Source organism: Chrysochloris asiatica, unplaced genomic scaffold, assembly GCF_000296735.1.
Source record: "Chrysochloris asiatica unplaced genomic scaffold, ChrAsi1.0 scaffold00011, whole genome shotgun sequence".
NCBI lineage: Eukaryota > Metazoa > Chordata > Mammalia > Afrosoricida > Chrysochloridae > Chrysochloris > Chrysochloris asiatica.
This window is the reverse complement of record NW_006408529.1, coordinates 20,995,888-21,020,460: the sequence shown is the minus strand read 5'-3', so window position 1 is coordinate 21,020,460 and position 24,573 is coordinate 20,995,888. Positions and strand designations below refer to the sequence as shown.

Here is a 24,573-nt window from a genome sequence, read left to right as displayed (position 1 = left end):
CAGAACAAAATGACTTCAGTCTTATACCATTCCAATGACGTTTTGTGAATCAGACCATGGTGATACACAGGGTTTTCTTTCACTGGTTGCCATGCTCAAGTAGATTGATAGAATGTTCTTTTAATCTATGTTAGTCTTGCATCTGTTAGATTTATCCATCACAAAATCTCAACAACTTATGCTCAGTGGAGATGGGAGTATGTTTCAATATTTCTCACCACGTACAAAAACCAAACCAAACTGACTGTCCTTAAGTCAATTCCAACTTAACAACAACACTATAGAACAGAGTAGAACTGCTCCCTAAACTTTCTGAAACTGTGAATCTTTACTAAAACAGACTGCCTCATCTTATTCCTGGTGCACGACTACAGGGTTTGAACCAGTGATCTTTAAGTAGTCCAATGCTTAATTCACTGCACCACTAGTGCTCTTATCTTGACACATAATGAAATTAAATATAATTGTTGCTGTTATGTACCATGGAGTTAGTTCTGAGTCATAGCAACCACGTATAAGGGTTTCTGATGCTATGCGTCTTTGGTGGAACAGAAAGTCCCATCTTTTGTCAGAGGAACAGCTGGTGAGCTAGAACCACCAACCTTGTGGTAGACAGTCCAGTGCTTACCACACAAAGCAACCATACCCTCCTTAACTATAATAGAAATAGCCATATAACAAAACTATTTTCAAATGTTGAAAATTGATTAAAATCTTACTGCAAATTTCACCAGTCCATGGAATGAATTTGCTAGTATTTTAATATCTAAGAGCATTCGTGGTAGTAGTCTAATATATCATACATGTTATTAAGAGCCAGTCACCTTCAAATGAGTGTCAGTATTATTTGAAAAACACAAATAAAGATTTTCCAACCAAAAAAAATTTGTTTCCACTAGGTTGCCACTGGAGAAATAAAGAAATTAACATTTATTGAGTTCCTTCTAAATGTGAAGCACTCTCATAAAAATTTATCTCATTTAATTCTCACAACATGTTGCAAAATGGGCACTAGTATCCAAATTTTAACACTTGAGAAAACAAAATGTTGATGACTGTTCTCTATGTGGCAGGGACAATGTCTTTTATCTGTTATTCCATTGGTATAGTTCAGTGGTTGACACATTGTAAGTAGTTAGTAAAAGGTTGATTGAATAAATGAGGTTTGAAAAGGTTGAGAAAATTATCTAAGGTCAAAAACCTACTAAGAAACAAAGTAAGAATTAAGATCTTACTGACTCCAAATTCTTAATATTTATGGAGAGCTTAGATTATACCAGATACTAGATATGTGTTGCCTGACATTTAAACCTATATAGCAGTTTAACTATAAACATGGACAATAAGTGAAATACCTAACCATTTTCCTACCATTCATCTGTCAACTTATTGTACTATGGTCACATGTGTTGCTGTGATGCTGGAAGATATACCACCAGTATTTTAAATATCAGCAGGGTCACCCATGGCATATAGAAATCAGGGAAGCTTCCAGAATAAAACAGATTAGAAAGGAGAAACAGACAAATTTTGAATGGGTAGTCACTGAAAACCTTATAAATAGCAACAAAATATTTTCAGATACACTGGGAGCTACCAGAAATTCAATCTGGATTCAGAAAAGGATGTGGAACTAGGGATATCATTGTTGATGTCTAATGAGTCTTGACTGAAAACAAAGAATACCAGAGAGAAGTTTACTTGTGTTTTATTGACTATGCAAAGGTGTTTGACTATGTATAGTGAATCGTAACAAATTATGGATAACATTGTGAATAATGGGTATTCCAGAACACTTAATTATGTCCATGAAAAACCTGTATATAGACCAAGAGACAGTCTTTCAAACAGAACAAAGGAACACTGAATAGTTTAAAATCAAGGTGTGTACCAGGGTTGCATCCTTTCGCCATACTTGTTCATTCTGTATGCTGAGCAAATAATCCAAGAAACTGGATTATATAAAGAAAAACATGACATCAGGATTGGACAAAGACTCATTAACAACCTGGGATATGCAGATGACACAACCTTGCTTGCAAATAAGATAATGTTGATATAAATATAGGCATAGAATAGATATAAGAGGGCAGGTGGCATTGTAGGATAGGAAATAGACTGTCAACAACACGGTGGACAGTTCAAATCCACCAGCTGTTCTGCAGAAGAAACTTAAGGCTTTTTCCTTCCATAAAGACACAAACTCAGAAACCCTGTACAGAGTCTTTATGAGTCCATACCTACTCTATGATACCTAACAACAACAATATAGGTATAAGTATGTTATTGTCTTTGCATGCCACTGAGTAGATTCCAAATCATACTGACCACGTAGGAAATAACAGAATTGCTCCCATAGGTTGTTGCTTTTCAGTGTCGTCAAGACCATTCCGACTCATAGCAGCGCTGTACAGGGTTTCCAAGGAAAAACTGATGGGTTTAAACTGCCAGCTTAATGATTCACAGTCCAGCCCATAAAGTTACTTAAGTTAAATCTAATGGAAACAGATTTCCATGTCTTTTCTCCAATGTAGAATCGAATGGATTTGGATTGCCAACCTTTCAACTGGCAACTGAGCACTTAACCATTGTGTCTCCTGGACTTCTTAGGTATAAGTATAGATGTGTTGTTGCTGTTGTTATTAAGTGCCATTGAGTTGATTCTGACTCATAGAAATCCTATGTACCACAAAATGAAACACTGCATGATCCTACACAATCCTCACAATTGTTGTTATGCTTGAGCCCATTGCTGCTGCCACTGTGCCAGTACCTTTCATTGGGGGTCTTCCTCTTTACCAAGCATGATGTCCTTCTCCAGGAACTGGTCCCTCCTGGAAACGTGTCCAGAATATGAGAGTTGAAGTCTCACCATCCAGATTTCTAAGGGACTTCCTGGCTGTACTTCTTCCAACACAGATTTATTTGTTCTTCTGTCAGTCCATGGTACTTTTCATATTCTTCTCAGTACCATAATTCAAATGTATCAATTCTTCTATGGTCTTCCTTATTTATTGTCCAACTTTCATATGCATATGATGCTACTAAATATTCTGGATTGATACAGGTGTATGTACCTGTCCTCAAACTGTTACTTGCTCTTGAACACTTTGAAGAGGTCTTTTGCAGCAGGTTTGCATAACGCAAGCATCATTTGATTTCTTGACTATTTCTTATACGAGTGTTGATTATGAATCCAAGTATAAAGTCTTTTGCAACTTCAATCTTCTGTTTATTATGATGTTATTTATTGATCTACTTGTGAGGATTTTTGTTTTCTTTACACTGAGGTGCAACCCCTACTGAAGGCTGGGGTCTTTGATCTTCATCAGTATTGTAAGTCCTCTGCTTTCAACAAGCAAAGTTGTATCATCTGCATATCACAAGTTTTCAATTAGTCTTCCTCCAATCCTAATGTCACATTCTTTTTCATATATTCTGGTTTCTTGGATTATTTGATCAGCATAAAGATTGAATAAATATGATGAAAGAAAGCAACCCTGGCACACATCTTTCCTAATTTTAAACCATTAAATATCCCTTTTCTCTGTTCAAATGACTACCTTTTGGTCTATATATAGGTTCCTCTTGAGCACAATTAAGTGTTCTGGAGTACCCATTCTTTGCAAAGTTATCCATACATAGTTTGCCATGCTCTACACAGTTGAAAGCCTTTGCATAGTCAAGATAATAAAGCACAAGTAGATTCAATGGCATTAACAACAACGGCAACAAACATCTTTCTGTGCAGTGCTGTATGATAAGCACTCGACCATAAGATTGGTTTGGACCACCAAGGTTGGTGATTCAAACTCACCAGTCACTCCACAGAAACCCTATACAGGGTCACTATGAGTCAAAACCAACTCTACGAAACTTAACAACAACAAACATCTTTGTGGTGTTCTTTGCTTTCAGCCAAGATCCTCTAATTTGACATCCTCTTTGGAATTCCACTTAAATTTCTAGCAGTTCCCTATTAATGTACTGTGGAGCAGTTTTTTTTTTAATTATCCTCAGAATAATTTTACTTATGTGTGATATCAATGATATTGTTTGATGATTTCCTTGTTCTGTTGGGTCACCTTTTTGTAGGTTGAGGAAAAATATGGATCTTTTCTAATCAATTGGCCTATTAGCTGTCTTCCAAATTTTGTGGCATAGTTGAATGAGCACCTCCAGTGCTGCATCAGTTTGCTGAAAGATTTCAATTTCTATTCTGTCAATACCTGGAGCCTTGTTTTTCACCAATGCTTTCAGTGCAGCTTGGCCTTCTTCCTTCAAGATCATAACTACTTTTTGAAATGGTTGAATACCGATCATTTCTTTTTTGTACAGTGATTCTGTGTATACCTTGTTTTAATGCTTTTGGTACATTGACTCTTGTTTTTCTGCTAGTGATGCTTTTTGCATTATTCAATATTCTGCCCATTGTTGGTAAGTGCTTTGGAGTTAGTTTGACTTATAACAGCTCTATATAGGGTTTCAAAGGAGCAGCTGGTGGGTTTTAACCATTGACTTTGTGGTTAACAGTCCAGTGCTCATCCTGCAGAATCATATCAGGAATCATAGAATCCTTCAATATTGTAAATCAAGGTTTGAACTTTTTCTTCAGTTCTTTCCCATTGATAAATGTTGAATGTGTTCTTTCTTTTTGGTTTTCTTACTCCAGGTCTTTGCACATTTCATTATAATATCTGCCTTTCTCTTCTTGAGCTGCCTTCTGTAATTTTCTGTTCAACTCTTTGACTTCCTCATTTCTTCTATTGGCTTCAGCAACTCTACACTGGTGAGAACACTTCAGAGTCTCTTCTGACACCCATTTTTGTCTTTTCTTTTTCCCTGTATTTTAAATAAGCTTTTGCTTTCTCCCTGTTCAATGTTATTGATGTCATCCCACAACTCTTCTGGTCTTCAATCATTAGTGCATAAAGCATCAAATCTGTTCTTGCGATGGTCTTTAAATTCAAATGGGATATGTTCAAGTCCATATTTTGATTCTTGTGGACAGACGTCTTTATTTTTTTTCAGCTTCAGCTAAACTTACATGAGCAATTGATGGTCTGTTCCACAGTCTGCCCCTGGCCTTGTTTTGGCTGATGATATTGAGCTTTTCCACCATCTCTTCCAACAGAACTAAGCAATTTGATTTCTGTAAATTTCATCTGGTGAGGTCCATGTATACAGTCATCTTTTATGTTATTTAGAAAAGGTATTTGCAATGAAGAAGTTATTGGTCTTACAATCTTCTCTCATGCTATTTCAAGCATCGGTTCTATCACCAAGGCCATATTTTCCAACTACTGATTCTCTCTCTTTATTTCAAACCTTTGCATTCCAAATACCAGTAATAATCAATGCATCTTGATTGCATGTTTGATGATTTTCATACTGAAGAATTTCATAAAATTCTTCAATTTCACCATCATTGCCTTTATTCTTTTTAAATAAATGAGACCTAGATCCAGTCAAGCAGAAAAAGAGATGAGAAGAAAAAGAAAATAAGGAAACAGAGGAGGAGGGGAAACAAGCAAACAAACAAAAAAAGCTTTTCTTGCTTTTTGTTCACTGACTTCAGCATAACACAACGATATATGAACCCACCGAGTCTTTTCAGCCTATCCTTCCATGCTTGGGAAATTCCATAATCTTTCAAAATAGTTTTCTTTATTCCTAGTGCCATGTACCTCAGGATCAACTCTCTAAGCATAGAGAGGTGCTGCCCAAACAAGAGTGCATAAAATTGATCCCAAATTCTAATGATTCCCTAGGATTTATTGAAAATCTTTTATGTTTTTAACTTGGCTTCTAAACAACATCATTTTACTCACAAACAAATTATATTTTTCCTATAGCAAATAAAATATGGCATCAATAGAGTCACTAGGTATTATGACACATCAAATAGGTCTTAGCACTTCAAAGTGCCCTCTTCCTTGTGCTGAGCTACATCTGCCTCATCCCTGGAGCTAAGCTGAGACTCAATGAATAAATGTGATTGTAATTCTTAATTTCAAGATTTCCTCCTCTTCTTCCCTCCCCTTCTTCTCTGCCCTTATTCTTATTAGCTTTCTATTGCTGTTGAAACAAATTACTACAAATTTAATAGCCTAAAATAGTATGAATTGTTGCAATTCTGGAAGTTAGAGTCTGAAATCATTTTCACTGGGCTAAAATTAAAGACTTGGTGGGCCTGCATTCCCTCTAGAGGCTTTATGAAATAATCCACTTTCTTGGCTTTTTCACCTAGAGGCCACTTTCTTGGCTTTTTCACCTAGAGGCCACCTGTATTCCTTGGCTTATGATCCCTTCCTCCATCTTCAGAGCCAGCAAATGGCATCTTCTCTGCTCTGTGACCTTTGCTTTGTCTTTATGTCTTGTTCACAGTTCCCCTGGATTGTCATCTCCATTCTTCTCATGCCTAGTGACACCACATTGAAGGATTATTTCAAGCAGTTGTCACAGGAAATCCAAACGTTGTATAAGTTAGTGTCTCTCAGATCACTTCAGCCAGGCTATGGGCCTTTTTCAGGAATCAAGCAGCTACCATGTCACTGTGTGAGATCACAAGTTCTGTGGTAAACAGTGAGCTCTCCGAGTGACTGGAAGCTCCTCTTACCAGGCTTAAGGTGAGAGAAAAACAAGTCCCATCCTATCCCATGATGGAGGTTAGAGAAGCCTCCATTTTCCAAATAAATATTCACTTTCTTCAACTTTAATACTTACCCATCTAGAGCAAGAGGAATTAAAAATGACCTTTGCCACTTCCATCAACTCCTTTGTACGTTCAGCATAGCATATAATGAGGAGTTTGAACAGAAGTGGTTTTGGTTCCTCAGTGGAAAACTAGAGAAAATGAGATGCATTTTAGTTTCTTGTCATATACAATCAGTTCTGGTAGAATACAAAATTGTGCAATAAAACAAAACATTGATTTAAAGGTCTATGGATATAAAACTCACTTTATCAGTGACACGTTAAGAAAAAAAAAAAACCTGATAACACAGTTTTGTACTTCTTAAGTGGTTAAGGAATACATGAATACAACCCATAAGCATGATGCTTTACCTTGAAAAAGACCTGAAATTTGCTTGTGAAAGTGAAAATTGAAAAGTTTCCAGTTTATAACTTATTATGGTAGAACAACAACATGCCACTCCATAATACTTGATATCAATCACTACTCCTTCTCTCCCTCAGGTGGAAGTTAATGGAAGGAGAGTTATTTGAAAAGGAGTAGAATATTGTAATGCCAGGTGTGGACAAGTGTAGCTCATAATACATGTAGGTAGCTGAGATAACTGAGCGATGTATGTGTGTATGTGTGTTTTGTGAATTTCTGATTCAACTAGGTACACTTTTATGTATTCACTAACATCTCAAAATTAGGAAATTTCTCTAAAGAAAAAGATTTCTAGTTTTTTTGAGAAGAAACAAAATATATAAATGGAAATACTGAGGCTTCATTTATACATGGCAAAAGTCTGGTGGAGTCTTCCGTCAGGTTATTTGTTCTCCTGTTTACTATAGGCCTCCATCTAGCTTATTCATTAGCTCTTTGGGTCTTTGGAGTGTTTGGGTATATGACTCTGTTCAAGCCTCTGAGTTAATAAGAACATTTTTTGAGGGAACTTAACTCTTTTTAACTTATTTCCAGCATTCCTGGGTACATCTTACATCCTTCATTTAAAACTGAGAATGAAAATGCCCTCCAGTTATTTAAAGGTGTTCTAATAGAAAATAAAAGAGCCTGCCTTATCACTCATACAACATTTAAGAAGGCAAACTAAACATGTTTAAAGATGCCTAATTATACATTTAAGAGCTCTGGTAGCATAGTGGTTAGGAGTCGGGCTTCTCACCTCAAGGTCAGCAGTTCAAAACTACCAGCTGTTCCGTGGGAGAAAGATGAGGTTTTCTGCTCCTATAAAGATTTACAACCTCAGAAACCCTATATTGGGTTGCTATGAGTCAGAACCAACTCCAAGGCACATAACCACCACCACCACTAATTATACATTTAACAGTCCTTGTGTGGCACTGTAGGATAAAGCACTGGACTACAAAGTCAGTTTGAGCTGCAAAGTTGTCTATTCACATCCACCAGCCACTCCTTGGAAGCGCTATGCAGTGTTATTATGAGTTGGAACTGACTCGACAGCACTTAACAACAACAACATATCAACAACACTATACCACTCCAGACGCCCAAAGAGATGGATTGTCCAAGTGACAGCATCGATAGATTCAAGCATGGCAACAGTAGTAAGGTTGGCTCAGAATTGGGCAGTGTTTTGTTCTGCTGTGCATGAGATCGCTATTAGTTGGTACCGACTTGATGGCACCTAACAACAGCAACAACAATCCTTGATCAATCACCACTCCTTCTCTCCCTCCCATCTCAGAGTTCTGCAACATGCTGCAACAGCTCACAAAACTCACAACTGTTAAAGGAAATGGCTCACACAACTGTGGAGAATGGCACGTTCAAAATCCGTAGGTCAGAGATCAATCTAGAGGAATTTTCTCACCCATGTAGTCTCAGGAATTGAGGAACTCAAATCTGCAGGTCAGATGACAGGCTATTCATGCATATGGCTTCAGAAGCTGGTGAATCAGGTCAGGTAATGAGCCAAAAGTCCTATGAACTGGAGGTCAGATGTAAGATCCAAGGCAACAGAGCTTTTCCTAAAGCAGTCCTATAAGCTGGAGTCAGACCATGCCTCCAAGGGAAACAAAGGGTGATTATTTGAGTCACACTCTCTAGTAAAATGGTAGTGGTAGTGTGTCATGGAGTCGGTTCTGACTCATAGCTACCCTGCATAGGGTTTCCAAGACTATAAATATTTATGGGATCAGAAAGCTTCATCTGTCTCTAGAGGAACTGCTGGTAGTTTTGAACTGCTGACCTTGAGGTTAGCAGTCTGACTTGTAACCACTACACTACCAGAGCTCCTTCTAGTAAAGTGGCTCATCTTTATTCCTTAGTTTCATCATAATCCTTACTCCTTGACAAGAGATTCTACAAGACTTTTGTCATGTATACATGAAGCCTCAGTGTTTCCATTTATATCTTTTCTGTTTTTTTCAAAAAAACTAAAAATCTCTATCTTAAGATAAATATCCTAATTTTGAAATGTTGACCATCAATTTAAAATTCTTAAAAACTTGTATGACCAAATTTCACACACATACACATAATGTTGTATATCAACATCAGTCTGTGGACCACAGGTTCAAGGTAGGAGTGAAGATAGGTGATACACATAAAGCAATACCTGGTATAAAAGTAAAGAAAAAGCCACAGTGGAAGAAACATCTCCAACCATTTCTTAACAGCCAAAGTTTGTAGTTGACTGTATTACAGGGTGTTATTTAGTCTTCAGAAAGTAAGTAAGAATTGCCGTGGGACTGAAAGCAAAGTTCAAGAGAAGCTTAAGGGATCTTACCTTTTTTTTTTTTTTTTTTTAAGTGATGAAAACTTTGAGAAAAAAAAAAGAGGATAAATGTCATGAATTGCCTTATAATAATAGGTAAGGTTTTTTTTTGTTTTTTTTTTAAGATCCTGGAATTTTTCTAGAGCAGCCAGGTGGTGGTAAAAGTTCAGAAATGGAGTGAGCGTTGAGAAAAGGTTGGCCTATAATAATAAATGAAGGGAGGAAAGTAAGAAATACTACTTGAGGGAAAAATAATTCCAGTCCCAATGAAGAGTTTGTATATCAGGAGGCTGAAAACAGAGTCTGATTCAAAACTTTTAGGGGCCACAAAGCCAAATAAGGCATGTCAAAAATAAAACAGAATTTCTATGAAATTACAGAAAAATTTTATTCAGAGTCAGTTTTGCCAATCAGGAAGCACCAAAGCAAAAATTTAGAATGGTATCCCAAAGAGAGAGCATAAAAGCATGTCTGTTATGAGAACTTTATACAGGGTGGAGAAAGTGCATAGGGGTACATTTGACTGGTTGACATTTAACATGCCCCTAGTGTGGTGCTGTAGGATGAGCACTAGACAGCTGCCCACAAAGTTAGTAGTTACAACCCACCAGCCACTCCTCAGAAGCCCTATGCAGGGTTGCTATGTATGGGAACTCAATGGCACTTAACAACAACAATAACGTGTTCTATAAGACTCATTTATGAATCAAAAATTTCTATTGGCTGAAGTATGCAACCTTAGCCACAGTTTCTTGAATTCCATAGCTGATTCCTTTAAAGATCTGGGAGGGCCGTCTCAGAATGTGGTAGAACAAGTTATTTGGGTCAAGGGTGTAGTCAAGGGTCACATACTGTAAATAGCAGAAGCAAAGCTTAGGACAAAACAGAGTCCAATTCAAACATGTTTCAGCCATTTTAGTTATGTGAAGTACCTCAGTTTGAGTGTTTTTCAGCAGTATGTAACCTCAGGACTTCTGGTGTGGAGAGGCCGGTTAATGTGATAAACTACAATGTCGCTTTGGGCCGGTTTGGACCGGTAAGGCCAGCAGTTCCAACTCACCAGCTGCTCCTTGGAAACCCTGTACAGGGTCACTATGAGTCAGATTCCGACTCCATGGCACTTAGCAACAAGCAACCTCAATCTTAAGGATGTTGCCTTCTAAAAAGCCCAATAAATGCAGTGGTTTCAAACATAAAAATTGTGAGGATGACAGAGGATAGGGCAGTGTTTCCTCCTGCAGTACACAGGGTTGCTATGAATCGGAACTGACTGGATAGCACCTAACAACAACAATTAGTTTCTGAGGGCAGCAACTTAAACTTGGCTAATGATAAAAATAATTTTCCATGCAGAAACTAATTTTATTTCGATGATTTAGGTGGGTCACAAGGTTTGTATCCACTATACTAACATGTCTAAAACTGATTTCATCTTGTCTCCTTTCCCCTTTTTTGTTAATCTGGTTATTCCAAGAAGCAGGCACCCAAACCAGACAGGATTAAACTTGCCAGGATTTTATGAAGTAAAATGCTGATGTGAGTAGGGATGTGCTTATAAATGTTTAACAATCTGGTCTCTGAGTGAGGAAAGCTGGATTTGTAGCATTGGCCAATTGTTTGGTGTATAATCTCCACTGGAGCTGATTTCCAGCTATCATTTTGATGTTACTGAACAGTTGAGAAGGGATGCAAGCAATCTGCTCTCTCCAGCTGGTACCAACACTCTGTGTGAGAGAAATCGGAGGGAGCTGTCAAAAGCTGGAAGAATTGTCAGACTGCAATGCAAGTATGACCTCAAGTATAGAAGAGCAGATTAGATGAAGCATTCTAGAACGTTGTGACAAAACTTTTAACATCCTCAAGTCAAAATCAACCAACAGAGGTATCTACCTGTGTCTCCCAGGACTGGCTCAGCACTAGCAGTATCCTTGAAGCCTCCATCAATGAGAGTTGACTATGGGAGGTGCAGTTCATGCACAGATGCTGTGATGGATTTCAGAGCAGAGCAGCTGGGCCTTTGGTCAACCACATTCCCTGTAGCTGGAGATTATCCAGGTACATTCTTATGGCCACCACATCTTTCAAGCTTTTTCTACTTATTCAAATTTCTATTCTGAATCCTCTTACCTTTGAAAGAAAGAAGTGATAAAGCTGATCAAAATCATGCAATGAAGAACAGTCAGTAGCCTCCTAAAAAATAAATAAATAAATAACAAGATTTAAAATTCACAAAGAAATCAAATAAAAGTAGTAAGTAAGCCAAGTCTGAATTTAACATATTCAATAACCAGTGAGGCAGATATGATTTTCACTCATGTATTACTGATGTGAAAACAGAAGCATAAGGAGTTACATAACTTGTGCAGAGTTCTACAGCTAGTAAGTGGTTGAGACAGGATTTGAACCTAGGAGACTTACCTTTATTGCTCTTATACTTAACCTCTATATCTCATTACTCTAGTTGTGCATGTACCATGAAACTTTTGTTGTTGTTATGTGCCATGGAGTTGGTTCTGACTCATAGCGACCCTGTACAGGGTTACCATGAAACTAGTAGAACTACATTCCCAGGACTCTTATTTGCTTGGGACCATCTAAGAGCTGGAGCTAAATTTGTAATTTATAATCTTGCATTACTTTTCACAGTAGGATAAGCACTGGACTCTTAACTGAAAGTTGGAAGTTCAAACCCACCATTTACTCCTTGGAAACCTGTCACTATGTCACTATAAGTAAGAACCAACTAGAAGACAATTAGCAATAACATTACTTTTCTTAAAGAGAACTCTCCTCATTAGCTTCCAGCTCACAAAACCTGCATTTTATTGATTGTCAATGAGAAAGTTATAACAGGACATCTCCAGCAACTGTAATATTTTTCTCTATATAAATATAACTCCTATTGGGAAAAAACAGTGCTTTCCAAATGTGTTTATGTCATAATTCACATCTAGGTTTTTTAATTAAAAAAAAGAGAGAAAGGAGTAAAGAGAGAAAGAAGTTCACAACTCATAGTGACCATCCCATTGTTCCCATCGCTGAATGGATTGATATCTCAACACACCTCTAACTGCTTTGGCACTAATGACTGAGGCACTGTGGTTTGGAAGGTCTGCATGATCCTGGTCCTCTGAGTACAGGACTTCAAATACTAGCAGAACTAATGATGAAGAGCCCAGAGAAAGAATTTGAGATTGCCAAAACTGATGGAATAACAATGAGATTAGCACTTTAACTTCATTTTATTATTTATTTATGAATTGATTTTATTTTTTAAGTTGGGTAATGAGATGCACATAAATGTGAGGGTCAGAGAGTTTCTGTGAAAGGTAAGAATATTTTCTATAAAAAATAATTTTCCCTCCAACTGACTTTTGTGTTAATACTTCTCATTCTGAAAAAGCAATACATATCTTAAAGATATTTCTGATTTTAGTGTGTATGCTTGACATATTTTACACAAGTATCCTGTCCCCTTTGAAGAATTACAACGTGTAGTCTCTGATGGGAAGGTGGAAAACAAACAAAAATTTAGTATGCGCCATGTATTGAATGTTTTTATATGTTCTCACATAACTGGCACAGCAAATAAGTATTTCCATATTTTTTTAAAAGACCACAACCTTGAAAGCTAAAATAACTTGTGCAAGTTAGAACAGGTAATTTGTGGTAAAATAAATAGAATTACATGATTTCAAAGTCCAAACCCTACCACCCACCTACACACACCTACACACACACACACACACACACACACACACACTTTCTTCCAGATTAGGGTTTGTTTTTGCTTTACTTTGCTTTAATAAATGAAATCTTCTGTCAAGACTATCTGTAGAGACACAGGTTGAATGCTCCAAAATGGCCACACTAATGTCAACCCAGGAGAAGTACTTTTTCACTTTTCTTTTCCTCCTCCCCTCCAGCATGTATCCCTGAGCTTGCATACCAGAACTCTGTGTTCCCAAAGACCAGTCACTTATCTACTAAGGAGTAGCAGACAGTCGGCGCCAGGCTGTTTTGTTGCTGTTTTCCCCTGGAATCCCAGTGGAAGATCAGACTCTCCTCATACGTCCCTCTCCCTCTCTAGCTGGAATATGAAGCTTGTTTACCACCTAAGATAAGAAGACACCCTCAACCCCCCTCCTGTGCAGAAAATCTTGAATGTCCAGCATGTCACCACTGGACCCAGCACTGTCACACCCTGGTCAGCAAATTTCCCTGTCAGTACACCATTTTTCTTCATTTTCTTTTCTGTAACAAACTAATACCTCTCTGATTCCTGGTCATTTTTTAGTCTCTTGGCACCTACATACACAGAAAGTCTTTTCCTTGCTGTACCTAAACTATCCAAATAAACCAATTGCAACTGAGTCAACTCAGATTCCTTGCAACCCATGCATATCAGGGTACAATTACACCCTATAGAATTTTCAGTGGCTGCTTTTATGTAAGTAGATCTCTTCTGTAGCATCTATGGGTGAACTCAACTTTTGGGTTAGCAGCCCAATGCATTCCCTTTTTTTACCACCCAAACTATAGGACATGTGATGGGCACATTATAGTATTCTAGAAACAGAGGAAGACCCCCAGCAAGATGGATTGGCCAATGGCAACATCAATGGACTCAAGCTTGGCAACAATTGTGAGGTTGGCCCAGGACTGGACAGTGTTTCCTTCTGTTGTGCATAGGGTTGCTATGAGTTGGTGCCGACTTGATGGCACCTAACAACAGCAACAGTTTGTTTTTGTTTGCTTTTTTTTAAGTTTTTATTGTGATTTGAGTGAAAGTTTACAGGGCAGATCATCAGTTTTACATACGACAAATCATATACTTTGTTTTATTACAATGATTATAATCCCCTCCATGTTCCATCAGTTACCAGTATTTCTCTATATACATTTTAGCTTTTTTTTTTTTTTTTTTTTAACACTCAGGCATATACAATAATTTACACCACCAAAGGGCGCACTCTGCAAATCTGACTTCTCGCTGCCAGCTCTCATTCCCTCTCTTTCCATGGGTCTAGAGTTCTCAGCTGCTCCCTCTCTCCATGTCCCCATCTCTGCCTCCATCTCTGGTGTTGCTACTTCTCTGGATAGGGTCCCACATTCTGCTTATGCTCTTCTCCCTTGATCGTCCTAGGGTCCTCTGTGCCTGGAATATAAGATTGACTATTCCCCCATGTTTGTTATAAAACTTCTACCTTTACAATTGTGACAGTCACAATTAGTCATAATAACAATTTGTTGTTGTTGCTGTTAAGTGCCATCGAGTTGGTTCCGATGCATAGCGACCCTGAACAGGGTTTCCGAGGCTGTAATCTTTACAGGAGCAGAAAGCCTCATCTTTCTCCCACAGAGCAGCTGGCAGTTTTGAACTGCTTACCTTGCGGTTCACAGCCTGATTCGTAACCACTATGCTAATCGTAAGAATCTTATCATCTCTTTTCACCAGACCCAACAAGATGCAAGCTATTTAATGGGAACTCTATCTTCCCACACACTCTCTGAAACTAAACTCCCTCTTGAAAACTTCTAAGCCTTTATTACCCCCTCATTTTAAGTGGCCAATGTCTAAGTTGCCCGTTCCTATCTAACCTGTATACAGAGGGAATAGAATTGATACTTGAAGACTCTTTCCCTCTCTGTTGGTATTCTGAGCTACTACATCCATAGGTCAAATTCATCAAATTGTAGCAATTTACCCTCATTTCCATTATCAAAAAAATGAAATTTTTTTATTGTCCTCTAATCAAGTTTTGACTATCAAGTTATCAAGGCTAGGTCAAATGGATACTACCTGCAAGTTTGGGTGTTCTTGTGAGTCTCCCCTCACTTCATATCTGCTGGATGTTTCACTCTCAGCTCTAGCCCTCCATGGCTATGTCCTTGTCCATTGGAGTGTGTCCCCAGGTCTCACCACACTTTGGATCAACCAGCCCTTCCTCATCTATCATCTCCAGTTCGGTGGGAGTCAATCTAATGTGGATGAACTCAGCCCATTTCATCATTGCTGCCTTTCTCCCTCTTATACTCACCGATTGGTCACCAGAAAGCTTACATGCCTGTTCATGTGTTCCCTTTGAGTTTCAGTCTTACAGGGGAGTTTTTCCTGAAGGAACTTGATTGCTTGTTTTGATGACTTCCCAGCGAACAGCTTGCTTATTCTTGAAGTAGCCAATCATACTGCCATTATTGTTTTGGGGTTTTCCTGCTGATCTTTTTTTGAAGATGTATTTTTGTTGCTCTAGCTGTTCTGGGCTGGTCTACTTGTCCTTTCTAATTGGAATGTCCCACCTCAGAAAGTTCTTGATTGGGCTCAGGATTCTACCTAAGGTCCTATATACTGCAAAGGCTCTGCAAGAGGCCTATTTCACTGGGCAAGTTGTAGAACCCATTTTAGGTATTCCAATTAGCTATAGGCTGAAGACAGGCTTACAAGCTTTCTGTAATCATGTTTCCCAACATTCCTTTCTATCCCACTCAAGTATCTATTTTACAATAGTAGGGAAGGGAAACCAGTATTCATAAGACAGTCAAGCATTTTAGTATTATTTCCCCTCTTTAGACTATGCCTTGATCTATGTATCACCTAGTCCTGTAAAGACAGCTTTTTAAATGTTTAAAATTTTCCAAAAAAAAAAAAAACCCCACAAGGTATGGGATAACATGTCCTTTCCCTTGTCTCAATGATGGTGTGTTTACAACTTTTGTGTGAAAATGTAAGATCTTTCTAAGGACCTGAAGTGAAGCATAAATGTTTGTAGGAGAGTGTGCACCTACAGGCAGATATCTATGGGATACACACGCAGCTTTCCTGCCTACAAGAAACAGACAGGGGAATGATTAGGGTTATGCCCAAAGGTTTATGTGCACGAATGTTCATCATGATGCCATTTGTAATAGCTACAGATTGGAAACAATCTCAATGCCCTATAGTAAGAAAATGATTGAATAAAGTATGGACATTCATATAATAAAATAATATTTCTATTAAAAATCATTTCCCATGATAATGCAATTCAATGTATAATCTTATATCATCCTTGGATTCTAGAATTTTTTTTAAAAAAAGGAAGAATAAAAAATAATAAATATAGCTCTAAAGACAATTGGGAATTTTTGAATACAGACTACTTGCTAAAAAAAAATATTGTAACATTGTATTGAGTTAATTTTAGGGTACAATCAATGTATTTGAAAACGTGCACAATCTTGCAAAATATAAGATTGTGTATTTCAGGATTAAAAAAAGCCATACTTTCAATAAGCACTTAATATTGTGAATGAAGTTCACAATACAACATTGATATTAATTTATTTAAAATATATATGCTTGGGAAAGACAAACTTGAAAAATACACACCAAAATGTTAGTGCTGGTTATTTCTGTGTGGTAAGATTACCTGGAGGTTTTCTTTTCTTTTCACATTTCAACGTTCTTCCATATTTCTACTGTGACTTGTCTATTATTTTGACCTCATTCCTCTAAAGTATACAACAGGGAGGAGTCCAAGAACATGGAAGGGTTAATTGGGTACATTCTTCAATTAGTCTAAGAAAACCTTGTGAGAAAATCCAAGGTAAGAAAAGGTAACTCTAAACTCAGTGTGTTACAGTTCTGTTATTGGTGGAGATGTGTTAAAATGGGTAAATGGATAAAGATCTCATCTAACTACTTGCTGAGACTTTATTGGAAAATTAGCTTCCAGTGCTAAAAATGTGTAATATTTTTAAGGTACTCAAAGAAAACTTTTTAAAAATTAATCAAACTGCTACAAAGCAATACAGAAGATCATTCTTGATGTCTTCTAACTTATTCCTTCTGCTTTAGCCAATTGTGGACAAGTAGAGAAGCAATGACTAGTAATCCTCAATTCTATTTTGGTAGTGTCCACTAGACAAGAGTCTTCTTGTGACTTGTTACCTCTTGGGGAAATTGTCCACCCAGGAAAGGGTAGGAGATAGAGCTTTGGGAAAGAAAGGAACTGAGAGGATGAAGAAGAGAAGGGATAGCTTGAGGAAGGGTGGAAGGTCCTATGTGAGATACTATTCACATATGAGGAAATGTCTGTTTCAAGCTCTGAATGTGACCCAGGACCTTGAATTCTGAAGGGATAAGTTTATCAAATAAAGGAATGCACCTCAAATTTTTCATCTCAGCTAGTCTTTCTCAAATTCCTGCTACTATATCTGGTGTGGCACTGTAGGATAAATACTAGACCTCAAGGTCTATAGTTCAAACCCACCATCTGCTCTGGGAAAATGATACAGGGTCACTATGAGTTAGAACCAACTTGAGAGCACACACCAACAAAATATCTGGCATGGAGTTTATATTTAGAAACCTTGAGAGAAAATTTTCCTGCCACTTTTTCATGGTTATTTTTGGGAACTCAGAGGAGTAAGGACAGATTCTATCTTCCACACATTCAGTCAGTGGCAGGCTCAGTGTGGATGATGACACAGTGAAAAAAAACTACTTTTTGTTCAGCTCAACTCCTTTGAGACAAAGGAAAGGATTAACATCTGAATTACAGTATGATTAAATGTAACAAATTATAAATTAAAATGTACTACTTTGGGGATCATTTTTAAATGTACTATTTTTGAGATCATTTGCCAATTTTTTTTTTTTTCTTTTTAGGAATTGAGGATGATATACTTCAAATATGTTTAGAGTTTGCTGTTTATGGTTTGATTGTTGTTTTAACTTTTTGAAGTGAAAAATAAGAAATAAAATATATTTCACAAAAGATTACATGGGAAACAAAGAAGTAACACAACACTCATCCAAAGATGGTATTTGTTTCTTCTTCTCTGCAGTATTCTGATTCTAATTGTATATGATGCCTGGGTGAAAATGCAAATAGTCAATACTTAGAACAAAAGAGGCAGTATCTGTAGTCACAAGCCTTGTTCAGACTTGCTTTTCTGTCTTTGAAGGTGTAAGACTGAAAGGTATGAGATTGAAAGAGAAGATTTAAATTTATGAGAAGGGTAGAAGGACAAAGAAAAACCTCAAATATTTATTATCTCCTATAACCTTGTATTGGACTCCTGGTATGGCACTGAAGAATCAGCACTGGACTGCAAACCACAAGGTAGGCAGTTCAAACCCATACCTTCTCCCCAGAAAGCCTAAACAGGATCACTATAAGTGAACTTGACTGACAACATAACCTTGTATGCTGATTGCCAAGTTCAATTATGATTTTCTAGCTGAAATTCTCCAATTTATACACAACATTCTGTGATACTAGCATAGTGGTTAGGAATCGGGCTGTGAACCTCATAGTCAACAGTTCTAAACTACCAGCTGTTCCACGGGAGAAAGATGAGGCTTTCTGCTCCATAAAGATTTACAGCCTTGGAAACCTTGTAAAGGGTTGCTGTGAGTCGGAAGCGACTCCACGGCACATAACAACAACAACAACAACAACCTTGTATGCTGATTACCAAGTTCAATGACCATTTTCTAGCTGATATTCTCCAATTTATAAACAAAAATCTGTGATACGTATTGCTTTTTCTAACAATCTCAGTCAAGTGTGGTGACCGCATCTTGTCTGTTTTCTTGTCTGCCTTATGACACTGATTTATCTGAGTGACAGAAGTGAGACACAAAATGACCTTGTGATGAAAAACCCCAAACAATGTAGCCCTAGATCACTAAGAATTGGGAGCCATGAGGGTGCATCTCAAACACATATCAGTCAAAAGAAGCTTTACTTACTTCTTCACAAACCCTGGCATACTGAGATATAAAGGAGATTTGCTTTGGCCTTCCTGAGATTAAAAATATCTTCTGTTCATAACAAATACCATAAGCACAGAAAAAAAAAGCCTTATATATAAAACTCCATCATCTCACTTAATGTCCATAGGCCTGATACACTTAAATTGAATAAAAAATTTTGTTCTTTTGTCTTTGAACATATTAACAAACAAATAGAAGGCCCCAGACTCTTGTGATTATGCTAACATGCATGAAAGTCTGGCAGTCACATATTTGCAGCTTTCTGAATATAGAAGCTTTCCTGAGTACAAAGATTATGGGCACCATGAGATCAGAAACAGAGTGACTTTTTCTGAAAAGGTTGAGCACTGAGTCTTTCTTACCCACTCTAAAAGGAGAAACCATGCTTATGTTGTGGGGTGATCCAGATTACTTCAACATGGACATGCAATAAAGGCGCAGTCTTAAAGCACAATTTTAGAATCAAATAAATAATACACTTGAAAAAAATGACATATATTTATAAAACTGGCCTAAGGTGGTGGGATTCAGGTTAATGGGGGATAGTTTTATCTCTTTCCTTTTAGTCACTAGCATATAGGGTCGTATAGATAATGAATTTGATGAAAGGCCCAGAACGCAATCAGCTTGCTCCTCATTGGTGTTGATTGTCTAAATTGGCTGCTACTGTGGACTGTAGTTAACGGAAATTCTTTTGCCAGGAGGGCTTTTCTTTTGGTTCATCTGATGTAAATACTGTCAACACATAACTCTTTAATTAATAGTCATCTGTTAGTATTAGACATCATCCTCAGAGAAGGTTCAGGGGCATCTCCATCAGACATGACTATACGGTGTGCAAATAGTAAGAGGGTCTGTGTTTGTCCCTTCATTTGGTAGACAAGGGGAAAAGATAGGTCTGAGAGCTCCTTCAAAAGAGGCTGGAGGGAAACTATAGATGAGGGACTCATCTGTCCCATTGTAGAATGCTATATGTCCAGATTCATAGTCTAAAAAAACACCAACCTTATGTACAGGCTCTCTGACATGTTGACCTTTTAAAGGAGATGAGACCCAAAGACTATAATCATCTCCAATCTTTAAACCAATAAGTGAGTAGAGGTCCCCTGGGGGCTTTGGAAGGTTCCCCTTTCTACTCATTGAGTCCTTGCAGATGCCCACTTCCCACTCTGTCTTGTTTCCCACTTCCACCTCCCAATAGTGTCTCCCACAGGTGAAGATTTGAGCGCCCAACACAGTTGCAGACTGGTCAAATCTTTCTGGGTTGTCAGGTAACTGCTGTCTGATCCCTCCATGTGTAACACTTTTCAGATCATCAGAGAGGACTAGATAGGCATTGGCTGTGTCTGGATCCAGAGTTATGTCCACTGCAAAAGGAAGAAAGAATAAATTCTCATTTGGCATTTTTCAGGGGCGTGAGGAATTGCATACATGTACAATGTAAATTAAATGCTCAGTATTTAGTCCTATTTTAAAATTTAATTTAGGTAGTATGATGAGTTTTGTTGTTTTGTTTATAATGGAATCTCTGTTCCTTCTTTCATTGTTTTAAAAAGCATAAATAGGAAACCTCTAGAAGGAAAACAAGAGAGTCGTAAGGAAAATGATGTTTAACCAATCTGGGGAAATTTCTGGTAATAGGGGAAGATGTTTCTCTTAAATGACAATTTTGGAACTCTAATTCTTTATCAACACAAAGCATGCCCTTTTTATTTATATTCCCTATGTTAGTCTAAGGAGCTCTGTCTGATAGAATAATGGTTACAGTAGGGCTGCTAACCTCAAGGTCAGCAGTCTGAAATTACCAGCTTGTTCCACAGGACAAAGATGAAGCTTTCTGTTCCTGTAAAGATTTACAGCCTTGGAAACCCTATGTGGGGTGCTGTGAGTTGGAACCAACAGCACACCACCACTTTAGGCTAGGTTGGTCCTGAGTCTACAATTTAGATGGGAAAGAAATATAGACAATTATTACTAACTGCCTAATGTTTTCTTTATATTAGTTCATTTAATAATCACAAGTATTATTCATAGCTTTTCTCATTTTTATGTAAGAGAAAACTGAGTTTTATCAATGTTAGTAAATTTGACCAAATATAAAGTTTCTGTGTGTTTGAATAGCAATTCCTGATCAGCACTTTTTTCATTGTATCATGATTAAAGGAAACTTCCTAAGACTTGTTGTTGTTACATGCCATCGAGTCGATTCTGACCCATAGTGAACTTGTATAAGGTTTCCAAGGAGCAGTTGGTAAGTTTGAACTGCTAACCTGGTGGTTCAAATTGACTTTGCAATACAGCGCATTAACCCAAAGTGCTACACAAGAACTGCTAGAGTTAGTAACACCTTTAATGGCTATGGATGAAGGACATTATGAAAAGGTGAATGCCTCCTTTACCACCTCCTGATGTTGTTGTCATTGTTGTTAAGTGCCGTCGAGTCGTTTCTGACTCATAGCTGTTGAGTTTGAACTGCCGACCTGGCGATTCAATCTGACCTTGCAGTCCAGCTCATTAACCCACAGTGCCACACCCGGACACTTTAAAGACCTCCAACTTCCACTGATCGTCCAGACATATTAGTTGCCCCTGTAATATAACTTCATACTTTTATTTATAGATCAAATAAAAATGACAAGTTATCTATGTAATTAATGTCTGTCTTCTCAATTTCAGCAAAAAATATACAAAAGTAAAGGTATGTGTGTCTTATTCACCACTGTAAATAAGCCCAGAGCCTAGTAGATAGTCCTGGTGTGGCACTGTGGGATAATGTACTAGACCAAAAGGTCAGTTTGAACTTCAAGGTCGTTGGATCAAATTCACCAGTCGCTCCTCAGAAAACCTATACAGGATAGCTATGAATTGGAACCAACTGGATGGCACATAACAACAACAACAATAACAACAAGGCACACAGAGGTACTTATGTAGTATCTGTTGAGTCTTTCTTCTGAAGGTCAGATTATTAAGAAGATAAAAGTGGAGAGTCAATGCTAATCTCTCTTGTGCTTAGTATTCTAAAAGAATAGTTTTTTGGAAGTGCCTTCATTGGTATTCAAGAGTTCAAGTCAGCTTTTATGCTAACAAGATAGAACTAGAAATGCAGAACCCCCTGCAGTTGTATGTGTGTATGTGTGTATGCATAAATATGTATGTGAGTGTGTGTATGTGTGTCTAAGAGGAGTGAAGAAGAGGACAAAACAGAACAATAAAAACAAAGAAGGATCAGGACTCCATAGACAGCAAATTTAAGCCAGAGAAAGTATCAACCAAGTCTCATTTCTCCTCTTTGCTTAAACACAGAAATAGACTATGGCCCCAACCTTCCCAGTGTTTAGTGCTGACTCAGAACAACTTGCATGAAAGCTGGAACACAGATAGCCAATATTTGATACTAGAAGAAGATGCCTAAAGGCTCAAGTTGGATCCCTTGACATAAACAGTTAACTCTAAAACTTCCTGGGGGCTTGAAAAATCAGGTTGACTTACTGCTGAATTTTCTTAGCATTTCCCTCATTCCTGTGACTCGGCACAGACTCAGTTCAGTGGTAGTGGCCTCTGGGCACTGATGCAAGAATGTTTCACTTCTGCAAGAGGGCAGAGACAGTTATTCTCTCTCTGGCACTTACCATGCAATCTGCTCCAATTTGAGAGTATATTTCATTTTTCTACAACATAGAATTCCTGTCCTTACTCTAATAGCACTAAATCTTTATATCTCCCATAAGAACACAAAATGGAAACTTACCTTTCCAAGGTTTCTCTTACTTCCTAAGGGTATAAAGTAAAGAAAATTTAGTATTTGCATACTTTGATCACTAAGCAAAAACTAAATTTATATAGACTATAGTATTTTGTAGACTATACCATGGTCCTAGAACACCTTCAATGGGAGAACAAACAGCAGTAAAAAAATCCTCCATTTCTTCTAGGGATGGTTCTTGGTGAACCTAAGATATTGTTCCCAATGACTAGAGAATATTATGGCCTCTTCTTTTTTTTACATGTCATCATGCAATCTCTTCTTGACAAAAGACCCAAATTGTGAGTCACATTATCCAATGTCTCAGTAACCAGAGATAAGCAATGGGAAATGGCACAACACAAGCTAAGACTTACCCTATATATGGTTGACGGCGTTGTTTAGAAGGTACTAAGTTAATCCAATCAATATGGCAGATCGGGTAGACATGCAGTGAGGAGCTCCATCACCAACAACACAGAATACCGGGCCAAGCAGGCTCAGGAGATGGTGCTACAACTCTGAACCACATGTAAAGCTATATATAGAAGATTGGAAGGCTTATAGCTAGGGAAATTTGTAGCAGAATCAAGAAATCCATTGCTTTCTAATTCAAGATGCTCAGCTATTCCCAGAGCTGCCATCTTGGGAGAGAACAAGCGGGGGAAGGATCAGAACAGTCATGAACGTCTGACAGAACCGCAGAGATTCAGATGTGGACATTCATTGTTTGGTATCTGTTCATTGGTCTCTCGCTGTCTGTGCACTTCCATTATAGTGACAAGAGGGGATGCCTGAGCGAATGGATACCCCACCCCCACCCCTGGAAGGTTCTGCTGCGCATGCTCACAGATCTCCTCGAAATTTAAAGTGACAGTTTCCACTTAAAACCAAACGGCCACCACTCATCTTGTCGTACTGTGGTGGCTTGTGAGTTGCTATGATTTTGAAAGTTATGCCACCAGTATTTTAACTTACCAGCAGGGTCACCCATGGTAACAGGTTTCCGATGAACTTCCAGACAAAGACTAGGAAAAAAGAGTGACAAACTACTTCTGAATCTTTAGTCACTGAAAACCTTATGAATACCAGAGAAGCACTGTCAGATATAGTGCCGGAAAATGAGCCCCTAGGCTTGGAAGGCACTGAAAATGCGACTGGGGAAGAGCTGCCTACTCAAAGTAGAGTTGAATGTGATAATGTGAATGGAGTAAATCTCATGGGAGAAAAGCCCACAGGACCTTCATTTGCTGATGGGGCACAACTCAAAATGAAGAGAAATAGCTGTACATAACCACTCAAAATTGGAACATGGAATGTACAAAGGATGAATCTGGGGAAATTGGAAGTTGTCAAAAATGAAACGGAACGCATAAACATTGATATCTTAGGCATTAGTGAGCTGAAATGGACTGGTATTGGCCATTTTGAATCTGACAACCACGTGATTTACTATGCCGGGAATGACAAATTTAAGAGGAATGGTGTTGCATTCATTGTCAAAAAGAACATATCCAGATCAGTCATGAGGTACAACACTGTCTGTGATAGGATAATGTCCATGCGTCTACAGGGAAGCCCAGTTAATACCACTACTGTTCAAATTTATGCACCAACCACAGCCAGTG

General features: G+C 37.9%; 1 protein-coding gene across 1 annotated transcript in view; it reads right to left on the bottom strand.

Moving 5' to 3' along the window:
• Positions 1-20,016: 20,016 nt before the first annotated feature.
• The window catches only part of TRIML1 (tripartite motif family-like 1), a 15,661-nt gene continuing 11,104 nt past the window's right edge, over positions 20,017-24,573 (bottom strand). Inside the window, exons 4-6 of the mRNA XM_006834457.1 lie at positions 22,952-22,974; positions 22,693-22,790; positions 20,017-20,567 (exon numbers count right to left, since the gene is read on the bottom strand). Coding sequence (XP_006834520.1) covers positions 20,017-20,567; positions 22,693-22,790; positions 22,952-22,974 — 672 coding nt within the window. The remainder of the gene's footprint in view (positions 20,568-22,692; positions 22,791-22,951; positions 22,975-24,573) is intronic.